Source organism: Vigna umbellata, chromosome 4 (genome assembly GCF_029865625.1).
Source record: "Vigna umbellata cultivar VRB3 chromosome 4, Vumbellata_1.0, whole genome shotgun sequence".
NCBI lineage: Eukaryota > Viridiplantae > Streptophyta > Magnoliopsida > Fabales > Fabaceae > Vigna > Vigna umbellata.
The window spans coordinates 70,902,881-70,926,144 of NC_142168.1; the positions used below are offsets into that span (position 1 = coordinate 70,902,881).

Here is a 23,264-nt window from a genome sequence, read left to right on the forward strand (position 1 = left end):
CGTTGACAAATGTAGAGCGTTAGTATAAAGGTGATGGCTGCTGCTGCGGCCTCTTCATCTCTTCTCTTCCGATCCTTTCTGATATATATCTTCTTATCATGCTCATGTCTTACCGTCGAATGTTCTTCCGACATTAGTTTTCTGTTCTTCATCGTACGCACATGAGCAACACAATGAGGCCGAGGAGTAAGGCCATGTTTAATTTAGTTTACGACAGGGGTTGACTTCAATTCGATTCTTCCCTCATTAATTGCTATATATTTAGTATTTTGTCTGAATCGATTCGGAGATGAGTGATGTGGAAGGGATGGTGAAAAAGAAGGTGGGAAAAGGGCTCATCACCAAAACGTTGGAGCGATGCAAGTGGATAGGACGAGGCAAAAGCAGCATGATGATGATGAGGAGCAGATCCTGGCCCAGCCGCAAGGGAGCAAAGAAGACCGGCAGCAGCAACAGCAACAGCAGTTGTGTGGCACCCGAAGGTTGTTTCTCCGTCTACGTTGGACCACAAATGCAGAGGTTCGTTATCAAGACCGAGTACGCTAATCACCCTTTGTTCAAGATTCTTCTGGAAGAAGCAGAATCGGAGTATGGGTACAGCAGCCAAGGTCCTTTGGCTCTTCCCTGCCAGGTTGATATCTTTTACAAGGTGTTGATGGAAATGGAGTATTCTCGTGAAGAACAAGAGGAGCAACAGAGACTAACTCGTAAAGCTTCTGCTGGCTGTGTCTGTCTGAACCGCTCTCCCTCCGCTTATCGCCTTCTTCGTTCTTCCTCCGTCAAGCCATAAACCTCTTCTCCACAAAATATTACTGTAATCGATCACTCCTTCAATCTCTTCTCTATCTTTTCCTTTCTTCAGATTAAATAAAATCATCTTGTATCTATATATCTATATATCTATATCTATATCTTTATTGTAGTCTCACACTATCACGGTTCTTTAAGAAGATAAGAACTAGCAATATGATGATATTTTATACACATATTACCATGTATCACTATTTTGAAATTAAATGTGTTTATTGTTTTCTTGATTATAAATGGCTATGTTTTTATCTTCTATCTTATATTAATAATTTCTTATACTCATAATGTTTGCATCTATGCAATAACTATAATTCTTTATCTGATTCTAAAGAAAAACTTGAAAAGTGATATTTATCAACTAAAATCATTTTAAAAATTGTAAATTGTTACAGATATATATTATTACCTTCAATATTTTAAGAAAAAAATTGGAAAGTGATTGTTAAAGTTAATTGTGATTAAATTACTCAATATTATAATAAAAAATTTTAGAACCTCTATTTTCATCTTACAAACCTTAATATTTATTTCTTGGCGTTAATATCAACACATTAATTGCTTAAAATATCACGTGTATTGTTGAAATATTTGTTATTTGCATGAGAAATAAGCATTTAATAAATATTCTTATACATTTTTAACAAGAAATTGTAATATAAAGTTATTTTAGAATCACATTATATAAAATTTTGGATAGAAAAATATTTAACTGTACTCATAAGTAATTAAGATTGGGTTATTTTTAATGATATAAATATATATTATATGGGGCTAAGATGGATCTATTTCATGATGCTAGAATTTTGATGGATGCAGTTTAAAGTCAAATCTAAAATTTTCTATTCTCTCTAAAGTAATTTTTATATACCTAAGTTAATTTTAATAATGTTTTTAACACTCATTACTTATTTATTATAAATAAAGATTATAATATACATATACCACAATTAGTGAAAAAGGTTTCTTTAAGATATATTACAATATTTTGAATACTTATAATATACATATACCACAATTAGTGGCCTACGGCTTGCATTGCCTTGCACTGTTATCTTTTGTGCAACCAACATTTTTCAAATTAAGTATAATCAATTATTACTGTTCATCTCCTTTTTTTTCTAAACCTCACTCATTATTGCTGTAAATTTCATTCAACCAGTACTTTTCATGGGTCAACTATAAAGAAATTTAATTCTTTATTTTTATTTTCTTTTTGTCTAACATATCTAATTTTAATTCCTACATCGAAGGTAAAATATTTTTTTTTTATTTTCCTTTTACATTTCTTTTATTATAAATCTGTCTGTAGAGTTATATTCGTTATCCGTAATCAATTTAGTTATCATTTACACTCACTTTCTACCATATCAAGCATAAAAACCACTAAAGATTATTCGAATATATGATGTTAGTGTTGTCAAACAGGAATAAAGTATAATAATACAAGTCGTACTTTACCCTAATATGTAATGAAATGTTAATAAAAATGAAAGAAAAAATAGAAATAAACTAAATTTGAATTGAAATAAAGACAAATAAAAAGAGATATTTTTCAGTGGTATAATATCGTATATAAACGATATAATATGGTTTAATAGTATTTTAAAACTGTATACACTTTTCTTTCGTATGGACTGTGTCTAATACAATTAATTAATGGAGTACATATAGGTTCCATTGGAATATTGTCAATTAGAAAATATTATCACAGTGATGAAATTCAACGTTGAAGTACATTAAGAACTATATTTACTGAAGAATTAAATTCACTATATTAATGTTATTTATTATATAATTTTAGGACTTATAGTGGTCGCATTGATGTTATTACCAAGTACTCGACAAAAAAAATAATTATATTAAATATTAATATTAGCATTTGATGATATTAAAAGAAAACAACCATTGTATTGGGCGGTGGAACGGGGATAAGAAGGTCAAATTCATTTTGTATTTTTCTGAAGCTTACGTATAAATAATAATAATAATATTTAGTTTCGCCCCAATTAATATTTTTTTATTTAATAAGAGGCACAGCACAAAACTTTTGACTTTTTCAGAGCTTAATTGCTATTATGATTATGATTATGACGATAGTGGACTTAATTTGTAAACCATTTCTGATGTTGACAATTGAAAAGTCACATCTGATGATAGTAACAATATTAATATGCAGAATATAAAAATATACGTTAAATATTTATAATCATATAAAAATATGTATAATTTAATTTTAAATAAAAATATATATTACAAGATTAATCACTTTAAAGTATATCTAAAAATAGCTAATATAAAAGAGAAATGATAGTTTTATTTAAGAGTTGTGAATAACATTTAAAGTATAATATGACCAACATGCATTAAAGTTATAGAGACAAATACAATGTTTGACTAGTAATTATTTATTTTACATGACGTATGAGATTTAGGTATGTTTAAAATAAGCGTAGTTGCATAAAGCATATCAGTGAGTATGTTTAGTATTTTAATCATAAGTTTGTACATTTGTGAGTGTGTGTTAAATAATTTAAATTGAGGGAGACGTGATATAGATATATGATATTATGATTAATATTAATATTAAGGATAGTTCTTAATTCTTGTTATTTTATTATTAAGATAAGATTATAAAACGTGCAATCATGTAAATATGTCTACTAATTTATCCTAATCCGCTCGAAAACCATCCCACCTGTACATTAATTGTTTCCATTAATTCCAATTTTTTACCTGTTATTTTCGTCCTCAAATTTTTTAAAAAAATTATACATACTAATTTTATTTCTCTATTTTTTAATTCTTCCATTTTGACTTCTCATATTTTTAAATTATAAAACTTTTATTTGTCCTTTATGTTCACGTCCAACATAGGACACATATTTAGATTTACAATATGTTGTGAAACTGAGGTGTTGACTTGTGATTTTTAAGCTTTATTTGCTTAATTTGAATTTTTATATTTTTTAAATTGTAAGACTTTGATCTCTGTATTAGGTGACATTTAATGTTAATAAAAAATCTAATTGAATTCACGACTCAATTGGGTAGAAAAGCAATAAAATCAACTTTAAAATATGAAAATAAAAAACTATTCATTATATATAGAGTTGTCAAGAGAGTTTTGAGATGCAAATGGTATGGCTCTTTTTGTAAAAACTAAATTTGGATCGATAGCATATATTTAATACTGACTTTTAGATTTTTTTTTTAATTTAGTGTTACTTGCAAAGAATTTAAGGATTGTTTAGATAAATTGAAAATAAAAATATAGTTCAATACATATATATTTTTTTTCAAACTGATTATCAATGCATTGCGTAGTGAAGCTTTTCAACATTTTGGAAAAACTAAAGAGTTAAAACTTACTGATTATTATTTTAAACTTATCATATAATCACATGTAATGCAACAATTCAAACTCATAATGAATCATCACATAGATTTGTATGTTTGTAAACTTCGGTTAAACCCAACTTATCAAAGTATAAACCGAGTTTAAGGGAAATTTAGATTATATTTCTTAAAAAACAAATAATGAAATATCGAATAATTTAATTAACTAAATTTTATAAAACTAAATTCATCTATTAATAAGTTGAATCACAACTTTTTTTATTCTTTCTTTTAATTTTATTATTAAGTCAATTTTATATCTTCTTATATAACCGAGAGCATTAGATTTGTTTTAATACAAGGGAATGAAATATTGATGCTCATGAATTAACAACTATATTTCTTCTAAACTTCGATAAAATGTGAATTAAATGAACTTATTTGTGTAAGAGTGATTATGGACGGGAGTCAATTCAAACAACTTAGTAGTATAGCTCCAATGATGTGCACCACGAATGTTATCAAAATAATATCAGGAAATAAAAACAATTATAATAAAGTAAAAAAAAATGCAAGAATTTGATTATTTCTTGTGATAAGAATAATTTATGGGATGGTAATTACGATAATAAGGTTAGAAAAGCTTATTCAATTTGTTTTAATTTAATAAATTAAGTCAGTTTAATAATTAGAAAAATAGAGTTTCTTTTAAGATTTGTTTGTGGTATAACTCTAAAGACTTTTTATCAATAAAGATATTTATGTGTATATATAAACTTATATTTATATCTTGTTTTATTTTATGTGGGGATTTCTTTATAATCTAATTCCTTATTTTGATGCCGAGTATAATCATTGATGTATGTTGATGAAAAATTATCTAAGAATCAAGAAGTACTTAATAGGTAATTGAATATAGGTAACTAAATGAACTGAAGTTTAAACATTTCAAAATTAAAAATGTATTTATTTAAGCCATTGATCAGTATATTCCGAAAACTATTTTCAAGGATATTTGAGATTTAATAAAAAAGAAGTATCAAGGAACGCAAGAGGAAAGAGACAACAACTTTATACTTTTCCTGCAGAGTTTGAAACAATTCAACTGAAGAATGGAGAATGAAGACTACTTTGCAATTTTTATGGCAGTTGTCAATAAAATAAGGTTGAAAAAATCATTGTTGTTGAAAAGATACTTTGATCTTGAGTACCAAAGATATTGATGATCTTTCACTTGATGAATGGTAAAGTTCATGATTGGTGCAAGAACCAAAAGCTAGGAAGCAAGCATTGAAAGCTTATAGTAATACAATAATGGTAAAGGACATGGAGATAGAGGCAAAGGACGAGAGAAACAATGTGCTTGGACAACAAAATCTGAAGCCATAATGAGCAAGCTCAAGATAAAAACAAATGAAGAATCATGACAAATATAAGGTAAAATATGTCATAATTTTGGTCATTAAGTTTCTGAATATCATACCAGGTTTCCTAGCCACAAGGAAAAGACAAAGATGTCAAATCTAGCATATACGAAAGAAGAAGAAAAGATGTTGCTCATGATTGTTCAAGACATAAAAATGTCGAATAAGGTTTCGAAAATGTTGGAGGATGACATATGCTTGTATTTTAAAGAGCACTCTTCTCAAATTCCTTTTTATACTTGGGATTACTTATTGGAATAGCTCCCAAGAAGATGGTGACATGGAAAACTATCACATAGAAATTTAATAGGAAACTTAGAATTTGGAACTATAAATTGATATCCTTTGGTGGTAGATTATGTTTGTGAGACTTAGTTTTGTTATTCTTAAAGGATCAAATGAGAGTCTAATTGTAAAGTTCTACATTAGAATAAGTCTCGATTTATTTTAGAAATAAAAAAATAGTAAGTAAAAACTTATTAATTCATTATTTTAAGATTTTAAATAGAAAATAATATAATTTTTTATATAGTTAAAGTGAGATCTCATTAAATTATATTTTTTTAATTATATTTCTTTAGTAAATCTCCTCAATAAATCTAACATTAAATACTTAATTCTAAACTAAAGCTATATTTAACAGTGACACAATTTTTTACATAAATGCAAATATGTGTTTGTATAGTTTCTTCTGGCTCGTAACCTTAACTACCTTAAAAATTCTGTTTTCACATAAATCTGTAGCATGAGATTATCTTAGGTTAGGAGAGGTAACCTAAGACCATCAATATATTCAAATATTATGAGATGCACAATCAATATCGTTAGTTACTCGGCCTGGAAAAAACTCAAACTCCTCCAATTTTGTTTTTCTGTTGTCGAAACGAAAATTTTCAAGAATTAACCATGACATTATATCTTTACATAAATTAATTAAACAAAGCAGGACATAAAGTTGCTACACCAGGAACCAACATGTCTTGATTGAAGTAAAATCCTATGATCCCTTTTTCTGTGATCATCAGTCCACATATTATTCTCGCCGTGACCTGCTTCACTTTTGAGTGAACAGCACAGCATACACGTGAGCCGGACAAGATAACACAGACTATGGTTGCATTACCACCCAATAAAGTTTAAATTAATTACCGAATTCCACTGTAGTTTGTATATCATGTTCTTGTTGACCGCTGAATCACATGTTTCCATACAAATGTAATCAAGACAGGAATAAATAAAGAAAATAAAAAGATAGAAAGTTCTAAGGAGTTTGGCATTTGGGATCCATAGAGATTCACTTGGATATACAATCATCAATAAATAAAATCTCAACCAAAAACCACGTAAAGAATTGATATCATTTTTTATCCAAAACCTTTAATATATAATGTTTTACTTTCATTCTTGGACTCACTTAGATTCTGAAAACCATGTTATGGTACATAAGGAGGAGGTGAAGGAGGAATGTGAGGGATCCAAGTGGAAGGATCCCCTAAATTGAATGCAGGTGGAGAAAATGCAGGAGGGGTTGGAGGATATTGTGGGAAAGGGAAAGGCAGAGATGGGATTGGTGGTGAGGTTGGAAATGGCAATGGAGGAAAAGGAAACGATGGAAAAGGTGGTAGCTGCGGCGGCCAAGGGAAGAAGAAGAACTCAGAGGGGTACAGAGATTTTTCCGAAGACAGTTTCTCATTCTGATGTCCACACAAGGTACTGTTCTTTTGAGGTGGCTTGAAACTGAGACCACTCAAGGTGTACACACACATGTTGTCTTGTTTTGATTTCACTGATATCTCGCGTGTTGTGCTCTTGAGCATGGGAACATTGCAAGTGGAAGTGGAGCTACTTATCAAAGATGCTTGGCAGAGAGACACAATTGCTGAACCATCCATGCAGTTAACTCCATCCACTGATGGTATCTCCAACTTGTAAACTCCATTTTGGTCTGTGGTTCTGTTCACCGAGAAGCTTATCTGCTCGTTAGTTTTTGGTGAGGTCGCTCTAAATCTGCACTGTATGTGAACTTCAACACCTGATTAATCGATTAATTAATTAGAAGAAATCAATGAAACAGTGCATTGCAAAAATTGCAAAATTGGAAAATGAAAACTGATCTACTGATCTGATTGATTAATTTCCTTACCTTGCAAGAAGTAGCTCTGTTTAGAAAAGGTGCTGGTGGAGCAGGTATCACAATAAACAGCGCCTACTACAATGATATGCGAGATAATTGGAGATGGGGTTTGAGCAATGAGCAGGAGGGGGGAAGCGAAGAGAGATGTTAGAAAAAGAAGAAGAATGAGAAAGTGATCCATGGATGAAAAAGAGAAGAGTGAAGAAGAAGAAGGTTCTACGAAATTAAAGCATTTGGAATTGTTTGATGATTGGGATTGGGAAGGGAAGAGGGACAATGTTTTATAGTGAGAAAGTGTGTGGTGTCTGCATAGAAGGAACCCGTGAGTGTGTAGTGGTAGGACCAGGAGCAATAAGAGAGTTGAAAATTTTAATGTGGTCACTACAAACAAAGACATGTGACGATGTTGTTGGCAGAATATGGGTGGCAAAGAAGCTGAGGTTTCGAGAGGTGAGTGTACCAAAAGAGATCGAAACTTTTTTTTATTGTTAGCAACAAATGTTTTACTCCATCCAAACTTTTCTACCACTCACACTCAGACGTCATTGCTAACAACAACTGCTGTATCTTCAAATTATCAGCGAAATGGAATGGGAATTTAAGAACAGTAAGCACCATTTGATCATTAAGAAAACGGATAACTTGTCTTCTTCTAGATTGACCATTTCATCCAAACCAGAAGCAGCTAATTCATTTATAGTTTTGAAATTAATAGAATGCGTGTCAATGAAATCTCATTATTTGTTCATAATTAACCTGTGTGGCATATTTTAATTATGAAATATGAACAGTAAAATTAATGTATAAATTGAAACAAGAATTTCTAAAAAAGAAATAAATTTATGGATAGAATAATGTCTTCAGTATCCATAGCAAATAAATCAATTATTGAGGGATATATGGAAATAAAACCTGTAGTCCTTGGTTTAACCATTTAGGATAGCTTTGTTGATTTTTTTTCCCCCCTCAAAGTAGACCCAATAAGCCGACATGTGATTTTCCACAATCAGAATGTTTAATTTCATTAGTAATAATAGTTTACCATTTTAGTTTTGGAGAATACTCTGCCATATAAATTAAATGGGCAAATGCATGATTTGATTTTGTAGTTTTAATTTAAAATTTCCCGCACTGCCATATATAGGGCTGGGCAAAAATAACTGATCTGTACTGTACTATAGTTAACTGTACTATATTATACTTAAAAAAACTGATCCACTTTTACTAAAAGTTCAGTATACTATTTTATGGTTTAGTTTTTAAAAACTGAACTTATAACAGTTTCAGTTAGTTAACTGTGAGAACTGTATCTACTCTTTTCTTTCTCTAGTTCCTATTCAATTGCTCCGTCTTGCTAAGAAAACGTTATTTAATAATAAAATATTAATAAAAGAAACCGTTCAAATAAAAAATTAATAATGAATTTTTTAAGACAATTTTTTTTATCACAAATTTTTATATTTTTTCATCAATAAAAATATATTACTTTTTAAATAATATTATTTTAAGTAATAAAAGTAAAATATATTTTTTTAAATTTAATTTTATTAAATGATTGAGTAATATAAATCATAAAAAAAGACTATATAAAAAAAATAATACTTTAAATATATTATATTCTTTAACATATTATTAAATATGTAAAAATATGTTAAAAAAACTTTTAATGATATTAAAATGTGTGTAAGCACACACACTAAAATAACTATTTATTTTAAAAATCAACTTACTTTAAAATAAATATCAATATTATTATTTTTAAATGATAGTATTTTACATATTAAAAATAAAATATATTTTTTAACGTTAAATTTTATTAAATGAATATATAATGAAATATCATAAAAAAAATAGTAATGTAGCAAAAATAACTAATATTATAAAAATATCAAATGACAAAAAAATTAACAAATGTTTATCAAGAGTAATTTTTCTAGCATCATCTTTTATTATATTATAATAATTAATAAATATTTGTTTAATTTTTACATAATAAAATATAAATAATAAATAATTGATTAATAAAACAATTTTATGAGGGAACAAAATAAATATAAATAAAAAATTATTTTAAAATAAAATAAGTAGATAAAAAGATAAAATAAATTATATACACATATAAAACAAAAAAATATAAATAAAAAATAAAAAAAATAAATATAAAAGTAAAATAATATTCATGACAAAATAAATATAAATAAAAAAATAAAAAAAATAAAAAAAAATAGAAAAAGTAAAAAAAATGATAATAAAATAATTTCCATACACATATAATAATAAAAGAAATATAAATAAAATAGAAAATAATAATATCAAATAATTAAAAAATTAATTTGTAAGACACTTATGAATAAAATAAAATAAATATTAAAATAAATTTCAATTAAAAAGAACATGTATTGTTATACTATTCAGTTTAAAAACTAGTACAATTCAGTTTAAAAACTAGTACAATTCAGTTTAAAATTAGCATAATTCAGTTTAAAATTAGTATAGTTAGTAGTTCAGTTTAGTTTATATTGTAGTTTAGTACAATTTAGTATAGTTCAGTTCAGTCCAGTTTGATAAAACAAAAAACAGTTCAGTTCAGTTTGTCTGAACTGTTTTACAGCTCAGTTCAGTTTATACAAATTAGTTTTTAGTTCAGTACAGATTTTAGTAGTACAGTGCAGTTCAGTTCTATTTGCCCACCCCTAGCCATATATATATATATAAGAACAATTTTAGGTTTTATACATTTTTGATAAATTGACATATTTTAACCCTGGTGAAAATGAAATAGTACATACAAACACGGTTTCGTTTGAACTTATTAAACAATAGTTATTTTGAAAAATTAAAAAAATACATATGGTTTTTAATTTTAAATTACTGCTTATATTTATTTTAGTTTACCCATTTTTAAAGTGTAATTTCATTAATTACAAAATTGATCATAATTGAATGTAATTTGAAAAATAAACATAGTATTATTAACTGGATCCAGATCAAATAGGCCAAGGCACACTAGAACGGGTGTGTCGAGTGAATATATATATATTTGAAACCTGAAATAACTTTCAAATATCAAAACAATTTATGATTACAAAATTCCTCTTGTAGACATTTACGATGTAAATAGCTTTTTCTAAGACATACCTTTATAACACAATTGTACAACACAAAAAATACAGTTGCCATATGTTATATAATGTTGAATTGCCGGGGCTTAAAAAGTATAAAGAATACTTCAAAATGTACGTTGTAATATTCATTTGACAGTAATAAATAGTGTCAGTCGTCATCTTTTAATTATGGATCATTTTCAGATTCACTGAAGTGAAATATCACAATCAAATTAGTATAAAAAAAAGTAAATAAAAGAATATTGTTTTTCTATTGCGCCTTAGACGGAACTTGTGTACAGGTCAACAATCCGTGTTGTAACGCCATTCATTTCAATTCGGCTCAAAATTGTAAATGAATAAATTGTTAAAAGAATTTAAAATTACCTTGATAATGTAACCCACCTACCTCGTGAATGCATGCATCAGCTTTTGCCTAGTTTTAGTTTATTGAGGAACTGACAGACAGAACAAGGAATGAGAAATGATGATTAGCATCAGTTCAATTACGTATCACTGCGGCAGTTGGAAAGGTGAAAGTTCAACGGCATCGCCAAGGGCGATATGATGGTTAATTTTATATACCTACTTTTCCATCTGTTTATCATTCCTTTTACAAGTGAACTATGAAGCAGTCATATATAAAAAACACTCAAGCATTAATACAGAAAATAGTTACGAGCCTGTACTGTACACCTGCTGTTTTCCCTAACCTCGGCATTCATTCCATATCATTATTGAGATGCTGAGAACATTTCCGAAGTTGCAGTTCAATTTCTTCAATCCTCAAAAGATTAATTAATTATGTAATCATTTAAACTTCAGAATGCTCTGTTGACAATGATGGGTCAGTGCCATAATTCCAAAGGTTCTTCAACTCACCTCTTATACATCCCAATATGACAGTGACACCTGTTCATTTAATTAGACAACAATAGGAATCAGATAGATTTAACTTAAATGTCGAGCTACGCATCTAATTTCAGCACAAAACTAGTTACCTAGTGTACAAGGAACAAGGTACAGAAGAGCAGGTTGTCCATTTCCGTTCATAAGATATAGCCCCAAATATGTGAAAACGAGGCCTAAAACAGAAAAGGATCATCTGTCATGATATAGTAGCATTGAAACGAGGTTGTAATATGACAAATAAATTTGGATCTTCGGCATTCGTAACTTATTTTATATTCCTTGTGACTGGAAGCATATGCAAGTTATTTCAGGTCTGCTTCAGTTTCAAGCAGTGTATGACAAACCTTAAATTCTGAACTCTAATCACAATACTTAAATCCCAGAAATACTTGGCCTTGAATTGAATGTAGACGAGTAAAACAGAAGCAACGCAGTTTTAACCAGAGTTCTGATATAAATTAACGAGTCTTTCAATATAAACATGAAACAAAGAACTTACCAATGCCATATCCAATTACCAGCCAAAGAAAATATCCATTTGATGCTCCCCTCCCATTATCTTTGTCAAATCTATGACAACCAAAATACAGAATACGTATGTTAAAACAGCATTTGTTTTCTATAAAGTACATAAATAAATAAGTTTTTTATAAAGAAAAGAATTCTCTAAGAGACATCAGATCATCAGGAATATTCATGAAACACGATACAAAGGACAGGAGGCTTTTAAAGTCATGAAATTTAATAGGATTTTACACCTGAGAAATTGTGACATTTTGCGCATGTTTGATATAAGTGAGTATTATTAACCCCAAAAAGCCTAAGTAAGACAAACAAACTGCCCGTTTAACATCATAACAGTATAAAAAAAATCTTTAGTTAATTTCAAGTAATATTAAAATGAACTTTCCGATGTTCTGCAAGCCCAAGAAAGCTACAGCATGCACATAAATTGTGCTAAACTTGTGATAACTGGAATTTGTTCTGTTCCCTTTAAGGACCTTGGTAAAGATGTTTGTACATAGGTCAAAAGTTTGCATGTATTAAGCAATGATAAGACCTTGCTGAATCTTCTTGCATAAAAAGTGGCAGTATTTGCCAATATACTACGTATTTTCATGAAATACAGGATTAGATTTTGATATCCATAACAGGTTGGTTATCACACGGTGTCAGAGGCAGGCAAAGTGCAATCAAATTGCAAATATCAAGTACGTAATTTACTGAGTACAAGTTCAAAAGCCTACGATTCACTTAACCAAACAGTAGCTTCCCCAGTGGAATGCAAATAGGGTGAAGAGAAACTACGGAGCTAAGAAATATCAAAGTTACTCAATAAATAGCCATTATTCTTTGGTTTCTGTTTTCTGTGGGAGCAAAAATAGACAGTATTCATTCAAATGTACATCTTCAATTTTGCAAATCTTGCATTTAGATATGATGTTGACTAAATAAGGAATTGAGTACCTATGAGCAAAGGAAACAAGCAACCCAGGAAAGAGAATATCCCCAAATCCAATCATGTCATAACCTCCCCAGGGATCAAACAGACGAGGAAATCTCAAAAGCATTGGAATTGCCTCTCCACCTGCCTTATCACCTCGAGCAACCTAGAAATTAAGCCCATGTAAGAGTATATAAATCTATAAACAGAACAATTATTGCTTCCTTTTTGATAAAGCAACATTACAGAGAGAAAAATAATACAAGTGTTCATAGGGTAGCTAATTTATTGTTGACTATATGTTATCTGTGTTAGTCAACTCTTGTGTAGCCCCATTTATAGTTAACTTCCACCAGAGGCTGTGTAAATTTGTACTGAAGGCTATATGCAGCCCTCCTTTTTAGTTTTAAATAATACTTAAACATGTGATGATACTTGTGCATTCACAGTGTAACTATCTTCTCCATATCCTCCCTTTCTATACCATAACACAGATAAGTTAACCCTTTTCAGCAGTACACTTCCCTTTTGTTTATTACTTGACATGCTGAATCTTTTTGCAGTGTAACCTTCCTTTTTTCTGCTAGACTGCGAGCACTAGATCTGTACAATCCCAATGTCTGTTGAAGCAGAAGCACACGAGTGCGGCACAAGAACAAAAAATAAATAGAAGAGATGTTACAACTCCAGAATTGCATCCCAAACCAGTTGCAGAACTCACCATCATGTACCAACCATCTACCATTTCCCTCCATTCATGCTCCAGCAAATAAGCATGTATCACCTCTGCAAGGTTTCATCCATCCAAAGAACATCCACACAAATCAATTACTTTCCCAAAAGTACATACTATTTTCTTGCCCACATTGAATCTGAACACTTTAGTGCAAGGTCTAGAATTTCCTAATTTTCTTCCAAAGCTCCACTCCGAAAAGCACCATCATGCCAAATAGAAAAACAATTGAGCATAGAAAAGTTCGGTGAATTTAGTTTTTAACTGAATCACTCCTAAATTCCATGTTCACGGTTACATAATATATATATATATATATATATATATATATATATATATATATATAATATATATATATATATATATATAAGAGAGAGAGAGAGAGAAAGAGATTAATCAGCTAGTGGTTGTTGAATTTTTCTGTTCAGACTTTTTCTCTTGATATGCTTCAGAAGATGATGTATCCTGTAACTTAATGCCTCTAATTTCTCTTCTTCCTTCTATGAAACTTTTCTTTTTATCTAGTAAAAGAAAATAAGTACTTATATTACTCTACCTTTAAAGATCCTAACGAGGCTAAGACAATAGAAGTTAAAGTACTATAGTAGGAAAGTAAATACTTACTGCAATCATAACACTCTCATGGAATATCACTGGAGATATGAATACCCAAAAAATGTCATAGACAAAGGCACAACATAGGAGTACCGTTGCAACCTATAATACCATGCACAAGAAACTCTTAGAGCTGTTTTAATATACAAGACAAATTGATTGTAGAGATAAAGAATCCATGAAGGTACCTTAATATTAGGTAATCGAGCCAACTGCAAGACTGTTATCATCAAACAGATGCCCTGTGAAGAACAAAGCAAAAATTCAAGTGTATAGCACACAATGAAAGATCACACATTTTATCATCATCATCAAGCTTTTAGATTGACATCTGAAAAAGCACACTATGGAATCAACCAAGATGCCAATTCGGTATTTGACCATTATGTGCAGATTAAACAAATATTGTTAATGATTTGACAAAACCTAATATAAAGATTAGGAGTAGAGGAAATCAAAAAGAAATATTAGTAAAAATATTCATAGTTTATGAACTACCAACCACTAGGGTAGTTAACTATGGTCAAACGGATAGCTGCTTGTTAACATAATAAACTACTTGATAGTCACACCATTCCTAAACTACAGGACTTGTTATACCTATAATATATTTTTGTCATTTCTCTAACATAAATACATATGGATGCGACGGTTTGTGTGTATTTGAGCAGATATATATAAATATTGAGATGAATTCAGTTAAATATATACAAAAAATGAAATAGGAATTGTCCACAAATAAACACTAAAAGACAAAGACTCAAGCCGCAGCAACTTCTACTGCAGTTCTTCATACAACATTCCCCATTTCCAAAGACAGTCAGTATTCATGGACAAGTTTTGGGAAAGAAGGAAATTTCTTATTCTAAAAATAGAAAGACCTGTCCTCCAGGTACTAAAAATGACACTTACAAGAATATCTTGGCCAATCCATGAATATGACTCCTGTCTTGTAGCAGCCCAGAAAACTGCAAATGCCACACAGAATAACAATACTACCAGTGAGAAAATAGAAGTCTCCCCAAATAGAGGTACGCTCACTGTCTTCTGACCACAACTTCGGCCTTTTCTGCTCATTCAAATTAGAATAAAAACATAAATTAATAGAAACCATGGCATGCAAAGGAAACACTGAGCACATTTTCAGGTCAGAAAACAAAGAGACGTTGGTTGTACCTTACAGTCAGGCTTACGATACAATTGTGCATACCCTGAAATTCAAAAAAATAAAAAATTAACTTTCAGAGGAACATTAGAGATTTACATTTCACAAGTTGATGGATAGCAATGTTTGTATTAGTGCTCCTAAATTCTTTATCTCTAGAGACTTTCACTCTCTTCCTTTTTTCTCTTACCTATTACTAACTTGTGTATGTAATCAACAAAACAAATGCAGTATAATCTGATTGCTACATGTGTCAAATACTCAAATTGCTAGCTCAAAATTTGAATTTATTTATATACTGCAAATTTAATCATGGAAGATTCAGAACCAATACCTCCTCTTCTATGCACACCATGAAATATGATTTTTTGCACTAAACTACAGGAAAAATCCATGGAAATGAGCTACATTACCTCAATACCACCTATGCAGAAAAGTACAATCAGCACCCAGACAAACCAAGACGACATGAAGAAAAACAATAGCACAAGAAAGGTAGACGCTGCTATGACAAATATGATGGCACCCTTTGAATCAATATGAACAATTTCCTTGTCAAAATCATCTCTGGCTGTTTCAGCAATGGAAGATTCCTAACAAAAGAAATGAAGCATATAGGAACAAATTAATAAACTTGAACATCTGTTAAAAGTAAACGTGAAAAGAAAATGTATCAGTAAACAAAAAGGAAGAAGGTACACTCTTGTACTCCATTGTAAAATTCATAGAAGACTGGTGGTATTATTTATTCCTGGGAATATTATAATGAGGAATATTATCTGGTAAATCAAACTAAATATGTTTGGATAGAGTTTAACATTTATGGAAATGCTTACAGAAACTCAACTGGTACAAGAACAAAACAAAAAATTGAAATTTCTAACATCCCCCGAGGGAGTGAATGTACCCACCTATAGGACTTGAGCACAATAGTAGAGTCCACATCAAGTAGTTTATTCTATTCATCGTGGAACTCCTAACATTGTTACCTTTAAGGGCCTATATGTATGTTCATGATGGGTTTCACTCTATTGACACTAACCCGATGGTAGCGTTTTTTCTTTGATGGATTTACTACCTACTAGTATTCGGTTTGCTTCTTAATCTGACCTATAGGTAGCCCTTTTAGTAGTTCAACTTTCAAGGGAAACACCAACTATTAGAACTTAAGAGGAAGAGTAGAGTCTAAGCCAAAAAACTAGTCCATGTAGTGGGAGAATTTCAAGGCTTAAGTACCATATCAAGTAGTTTATCCTAGTTAATGTGAGAATCAGACATGGAACAAAATCCAAGCAAAATATAAAGATGACACGTTCACTGGAATCAGCCATGTCTCAAAAATAATTTAAAACATATAACAAACCCAGGAATTTTACATTCATAAGTTCATTCCCAGGAATAATTTGCAAAACTTAAAACACACACTCTTAATAAAATTATCAGTGGCCAAACAAAATGAAATAGGAAATGTAGATCAATACACATGCTTAGTTCAAACTGTGATTATACATTTCCCATTTTAGCATTGTTCAAATATTAGTAGATTTTTTCATGACAAAAGCATGTCCTCACATCCAGAAAAGTGTTTTTTTAAGGAATCACCAAAGTAAATTTATGTATAACAAACTTTATGGATAGTATAGGGTTGCAAGGAAAACAAACCTTGGGACATAATTCATTATAGCGTTCATCAGACTTCTCTGGAGAAGTAAAATCCGACCATAGAGAAGCACATACAATGGTTCCGACAGACATCAACCACAAAAATGCAACTGAGAAGTCAACAAGTGGGCGAGGTGGAGCATATAACAAAATTTCCACTGCAATAGACAACTAAAAATTAACAATCTGTAAGTCAAGTGGAAAATCAACCTGACATCTAGATGAACGAGCTTCTTTATTAACGAAACCAAGTTTTTCTTTTGCATCCTGTTTACTCAAATAACACATTGTGGCACTATTAGTATTAATCAGTACTTTTAAAACTTAAACAATCCATGAACCACAAAATGAGATCAGTTAAGGTTTCAAGGTCAAATGAGTTTAATTGGACATTTGTAACATACTAATAGAATCTACAATGTATGAAATATAACAGGTAAAATCATGAGGAAAAAAATTAATATTTAACATGAATAACTAATTTGATTCATGACATATACAATAAATCAAAACAGAATTAAGTACATTGAATATATCTTAAAATGCACAAATAATTAAAGATAGTTAACTACATTGTCCACTAAATAAATAATTTAAATATAAATCTGAATACGAAAAAATGTCATCATTAAAGAGAAACAAATAGTCCCAACTCGTACAGGCATTCAGCACACAAGATTGAGTGCACTTGAATAGAATATATCTCAGTTCAGTTCCATGATTTGGAGAAAACATACATTCATTTTCCCGAGTTAATATATCAAATTATTGTACAAGAATCATTCAGAACAATTGGCTTAGCAGTGGCATGCCGGATCTGTCACTGGAAAAGCCTAGGTTCAACTCTGTCAAATCATTCAAATGCAATGTATAAAGAAAAAAATGAGCTACTAAGAGCATTTCCAATGGTGGTTTCTTAATAAATTTCTTAACTTGAAGAATGAAATCTTCTCCGGGCAAGAGGTGTTCCTTTAAAATAAGATGTGCATCTTATATGAGGAAATGGGTTCTTAACATTAAAAATTGATTATCTAGTATCAACAAACATTAAAAAATACACAATTGTGAGTTGTTAGGAGAAAAATTAGGTATAAGTTACTAAGCAATGGGATACCACAAATCATGCATTTTAATGTATGAAACAACTCATATTACTGGAGATGCTCTCAGAGAATAAAAGCACTAAAACATTTCTATCAATTCTGTGTTAGAAGGGTGAGCCTCCAAGCTGTAAAAGCATCCTTTCTAAGGTCATCCCCTTCTGTTTGTAATCAAACTAGCTTCCATCTGATTATTTTTTTTCAATGAAGCCTCGGAGGGTCTTCTTCTCACATGTCCAAGCCACTTTTAGTCTTCTTCTCCAATTGGATGGAGAATAAAATGAAATAAAAGAGAGGAGAATAAACTATCCTCATATACATGTTACTAGCAAAAACAAACAATTAAGTCATATCCCACTCGGCCCAGTCAGGTCTATAGTCACAGGCAACACCATTGAACTCAAATACACATTTTACAATGGCCAAAAAAGAAGAAAAAACAGAAAAAAAAAAGAAATATATATATATATATATATATTTGCATCTGTGAAGTATACAACATCGTTTAATAGATATACAAGGCTAAATATTAAACAACAATTGTACCAATAGATGTTAGAAGAATTGAAGTCCTGACCTTTCCTCCCAGATATTAAAGAGTTGTTGAGACCTTCTCCTGCTGACTTTGTTATCATTACAACTGGGATTGAAATGTTTGCCTCACTGCTATTGGAGCAAACCATCTCAAAGAGATCTGGAAAAAATAATAGTTAGATATTACACTAAATACGATCATATAAAGCTTTATCGACTGGAGCAGAAAAAAGAAAAGTGTGCAACTCATTAATTGCAACCAAAGCAATGATTCAATAAGTAAATTGTACGCTAAAACATTTAGTAGATATTCAAAGATGAGAGCAGTAGTGTGAAAAAGGCCGTGTCACTTTGTCCATGCTTATGTCACTTGTTTTACTACTTAGTACTCATTTCATATTTCCATTATGTATTAAATGCATTCAAGAATTGTCTGCATCTTCATATAAGTGAATATGCTTTAGTATAAAAAATAACATTTGCAACTCACTTTACCAATGATTGAAAATGAGTATCGAAGTCTCATAGTGTGTGAAGCACTAAAACAAACCTTCTGCGTCATTTATTACCAACATGCCAGTAGCACCTCCAGCCTGCGCAAATTCAGCTTTGACTGTAAAGTCACAACCCCCACGTATACAGAGAGCAACTGATCCAGACAACTGTAAAAAGAGGAATGCATAACTCACTGGGTATGTTTCTTGAGAAAAACAATATACCTCATTAACTATCAGCTATTGGAGGATAAAAATAGACAAAAAACAGTTTGAAACACGAAGACAGAACATGGATGAGGTCTCTTATTAGTTAGAGAGTTTATCAAGAATGTTTCTAAAATCGGCACGTAGCAAGGGCATAAATGTATTAGATCGTAGGTGCAGAGAAGCAGGGTGGAAGAGGAAGAAAAGAACCTTTGAACTTGAATTGGAACAGCAGTCTACAGGATTAGAGAAAATTGCAGGAGTTCTGACACTGTTTTCAGGTTTCTCAGGCAAAAGAGAGCCAAATCTGGCAGTGACGCCATTATAAATACGTCCTTCCACACCATCAATCCAATTCTCCACCTTCACCTGCAGGCAGGCAGGCAGCCAGTCAATAAAGAAAATCACATAAAATTGTGATGGATTTTGGAAGCGACTCGCAGGAGTAAAAGAGAAGAAAAAAAAAAGAGATCGAACGGAAGTAAGAAAAGAATAATTGATGGAAAGAGAATACCAATTGGAAGGGGTTATTGCAGGATTGGGACTTGGGAGCCCTCTGGTCGTCGCGTTTGGCATCGTTATCGGCGGCGGCGGCGGCGGCGGTGGCGGTGGCGGTGGCAATGAAAAACAGCAGTAACAGCAACACAGGGAAGCCAGGAGGCGACATCGTTTTGGTTTGCATTGGCAGCAGACAAAGACTTGTAAGGCAACAAGGCAAGTCACAGAGTCCTCGAGGCTCTCTTCACTGCATCCCTGCAATCCAAAGCCGATTATAACAACTACTGTTCCATTTTTTTCTTGCCTTTTTAATTAATTATTAAATTAAACTAGACGACGCCGTTTCCCAACCGTCACCAAAACTTTGCAATTCCCATCCTACGGCTACCATTTATTTCAGTTTTATTCAATACGGCCAACCACACGCAACTTTCCTACTCCTTCCTTTTATCGTCTCATTTCCCACGTCATCTTCTATCTTAACTTCCCATTGTTTCAAGAATAATAATCATTTATTTTTTTATAAAATTGTTAACAAGATGATTATTCGTTTGAAATGAACCAATTACAACCATAGATGAAGCGAAGATGGATTGAATAGAACAGAGAGAAACAAACGGACATGTTTTAGGTGTCTTAAAAAACTAAAATAATTTTATTAAAGCAATAAATAATAATAATAATTTGAATTTTATATAAAAAAAGGAAAGGAGTGGGACAAGAAGGGCAATGAATGCAGGAGAGTAGAGTAACGGAGCTTGTTGATGCCAGGTTGTGTGGAGTATCATCACAGCGAAGCAGCCAGTCTCAGAAACTAAACCTTTTCTTTTTTCTCTCTCTCTCTCTGAGTTGGAGTTGGAGGAGGGTCGGAGAAGGAGGACTGGGAATAGAGTTTGAAAATGTGGGGTTCAGATGACGAGGGGGGAGAAGAGTACCTCTTCAAGATCGTCATAATCGGAGACTCAGCGGTCGGAAAATCCAACCTCCTTTCCCGCTATGCTCGCAACGAGTTCAATATGCACTCCAAGGCCACCATAGGCGTCGAGTTCCAGACTCAGTGCTTGGAGATCGACTCCAAGGAAGTCAAGGCTCAGATTTGGGACACCGCCGGCCAAGAGCGATTCCGCGCCGTTACCTCCGCCTACTACCGCGGCGCTGTCGGCGCTCTCATTGTCTACGACATCTCCCGCCGAACCACCTTCGACAGCGTGGGGCGCTGGCTCGACGAGCTTAAAAGTACTTTCTCTCTCTCTCTTTCTCTCCCTTCTATTGCCAGATCTGATCTTCTTCCCCTTCGCCGATCCGATTCTCTTCTTGTGCACTCCTACGCTATTTTATTTATACGTGTCTTCTGCTGTCTACTTTTCTCTGTAATCACCTTTTTCACAGGCTAACCTAGAACCACCTTTCAATTTATCGATTCTCTCGTGCCTGCTGGTTGCAACTTCTCTTGTAGTTTCGTCTCACTCTCTCTACTTCTTCATAAAGATTCAAAGAGATCGATCATAAAAGTAAAAAGTCCTAATTAGAGAATAGATGTGGCATCTTCGCAAGTACAGCTATTTAGTTAGATAAATACAAACATTCATAGAGAGAGAGAGAGAGAGAGAGAGAGAGAGAGAGAGAGAGAGCAAATGAGTAATTTAGTTTAGTGTAAAAAAATAAGTTGTGTTTTGTAAGGAAAGGCCATTCATGGATGCTAACGAAGCTGTGTTATTGTATGGTGTAATCTGATGCAGCTCATTGCGATACGACGGTGGCCATGATGCTGGTGGGAAACAAATGTGATTTGGAGAATATAAGGGCGGTGAGCGTTGAGGAAGGGAAAAGCCTTGCGGAAGCGGAAGGATTGTTTTTCATGGAAACGTCTGCGTTGGACTCTACCAACGTGAAGACGGCATTCGAGATGGTTATTCGAGAGATATACAACAACGTCAGCAGGAAGGTCCTCAACTCCGATACATACAAGGCAGAGTTGTCGGTGAACAGGGTCAGCCTCGTCAACAATGGCCCTGCTGCATCCAAGCAAAATCAGACCTATTTTTCTTGCTGTTCCAGATGATCTGCAATGCACCACATACAACTCAGCTTTGTCACTTCACCTCAATTTCTTTTGGTTGCTTTATTAATTAAATGGGTTGGTTGGATTGGGTTGCATTTTTCCTTGGTCGCTAGCTATGATTTCAAAGCTTGTTCATCTGTTACAACTATAAGACAGTCAGACAGACAGAAATATAGTAGCCAAAATGTTGTCTTCAATTTTAAGAAAACCAAAACGGGTATAATTGTATAATCGGGGGTAAAAGTAAAAGAGCTTGTAATTTGATTTGCAGCAAATGAAAGCGGACATCCATTTATTTGTCGTCTGCGTGATTATTGGTAATGGTTTCCTTCTCCCTTTTCTTTTGTCTTTTTGAGTCCTCGTGTTATCTGATCTAACGATTCTTGCTCCCGGGGAATCGTTCACCTGTTTCCTTATGCATTTGGGTCACAGGTTGTTCTTCCCGCCGGTTAGCTGAGCTGAACTGGGAGTCGTTAGTTTTCGTTTAAATCGGTATGATTTACGACTGCTTTGTCTTTCTTATTTGACTGGTGTTTAGCACTTGGGTTAGTTTAGAACACCAGAGCTTCCCTTTTCAGCTGATTTGTCTGGTGAATGGCAAATTGGCAATAAAAGCAAGCAACTTGTAAAGGTAATCTTAAATTCATACCATTCTGCGTAGACATGTTTTGTCTCTTAAGTTAAATGAATCACGCATGTATTGGGAGGTTGGATTTAGTCAAGTGATGTACCTGGAAGTTTGTTTCCTTCAGTTCATCAGTTTCTTCTGAATTGACGAATATAATCTATGACTAGTGATTTATATGCCCATAAAAAGAGAATGCATCTATATGGACTCAACCACACGTTTAAAGCTTATGCCTGCAGCTTAATTCGTTATACTTTGATGTAAAAAAGATGGTTCATCCATCTCTTGACTTGACATATTGAAAATTATATCAACTAGTAATGTTGTATATTCGATTCAAGAGTAGTCGTCGTCCTTTGAAATTTATAATTTATAAAATTTTTAGTTTTTATATTTTTTTTT

General features: G+C 31.9%; 4 protein-coding genes across 4 annotated transcripts; 2 read left to right on the plus strand and 2 right to left on the minus strand.

Moving 5' to 3' along the window:
- On the plus strand, positions 1-984 carry LOC148201121 (protein SMALL AUXIN UP-REGULATED RNA 51-like). Its single transcript, XM_088114231.1, has one exon. The coding sequence runs from the start codon at positions 290-292 to the stop codon at positions 788-790; it is 501 nt and encodes a 166-aa protein (XP_087970357.1). The 5' UTR covers positions 1-289; the 3' UTR covers positions 791-984.
- A 5,821-nt stretch (positions 985-6,805) lies between these two features.
- On the minus strand, positions 6,806-7,949 carry LOC148201122 (uncharacterized). The gene is made up of 2 exons (XM_088114110.1): positions 7,714-7,949; positions 6,806-7,602 (listed from the first exon to the last, which is right to left on the minus strand). Exons 1-2 carry the CDS (start codon positions 7,883-7,885, stop codon positions 7,004-7,006), a joined length of 771 nt encoding a protein of 256 aa, XP_087970236.1. The 5' UTR covers positions 7,886-7,949; the 3' UTR covers positions 6,806-7,003.
- A 3,337-nt stretch (positions 7,950-11,286) lies between these two features.
- LOC124839098 (signal peptide peptidase-like 5) lies at positions 11,287-20,452 on the minus strand. The gene is made up of 14 exons (XM_088113870.1): positions 20,189-20,452; positions 19,885-20,043; positions 19,524-19,635; positions 19,017-19,133; positions 17,340-17,497; positions 16,091-16,270; positions 15,689-15,723; positions 15,425-15,581; positions 14,701-14,754; positions 14,522-14,614; positions 13,188-13,330; positions 12,220-12,290; positions 11,810-11,893; positions 11,287-11,720 (listed from the first exon to the last, which is right to left on the minus strand). Exons 1-14 carry the CDS (start codon positions 20,354-20,356, stop codon positions 11,623-11,625), a joined length of 1,629 nt encoding a protein of 542 aa, XP_087969996.1. The 5' UTR covers positions 20,357-20,452; the 3' UTR covers positions 11,287-11,622.
- A 422-nt stretch (positions 20,453-20,874) lies between these two features.
- On the plus strand, positions 20,875-22,555 carry LOC124839022 (ras-related protein RABA5e-like). Its single transcript, XM_047314764.2, has 2 exons — positions 20,875-21,408; positions 21,912-22,555. The coding sequence occupies exons 1-2, from the start codon at positions 21,072-21,074 to the stop codon at positions 22,232-22,234; spliced, it is 660 nt and encodes a 219-aa protein (XP_047170720.1). The 5' UTR covers positions 20,875-21,071; the 3' UTR covers positions 22,235-22,555.
- The last annotated feature ends 709 nt before the right edge of the window (positions 22,556-23,264 follow it).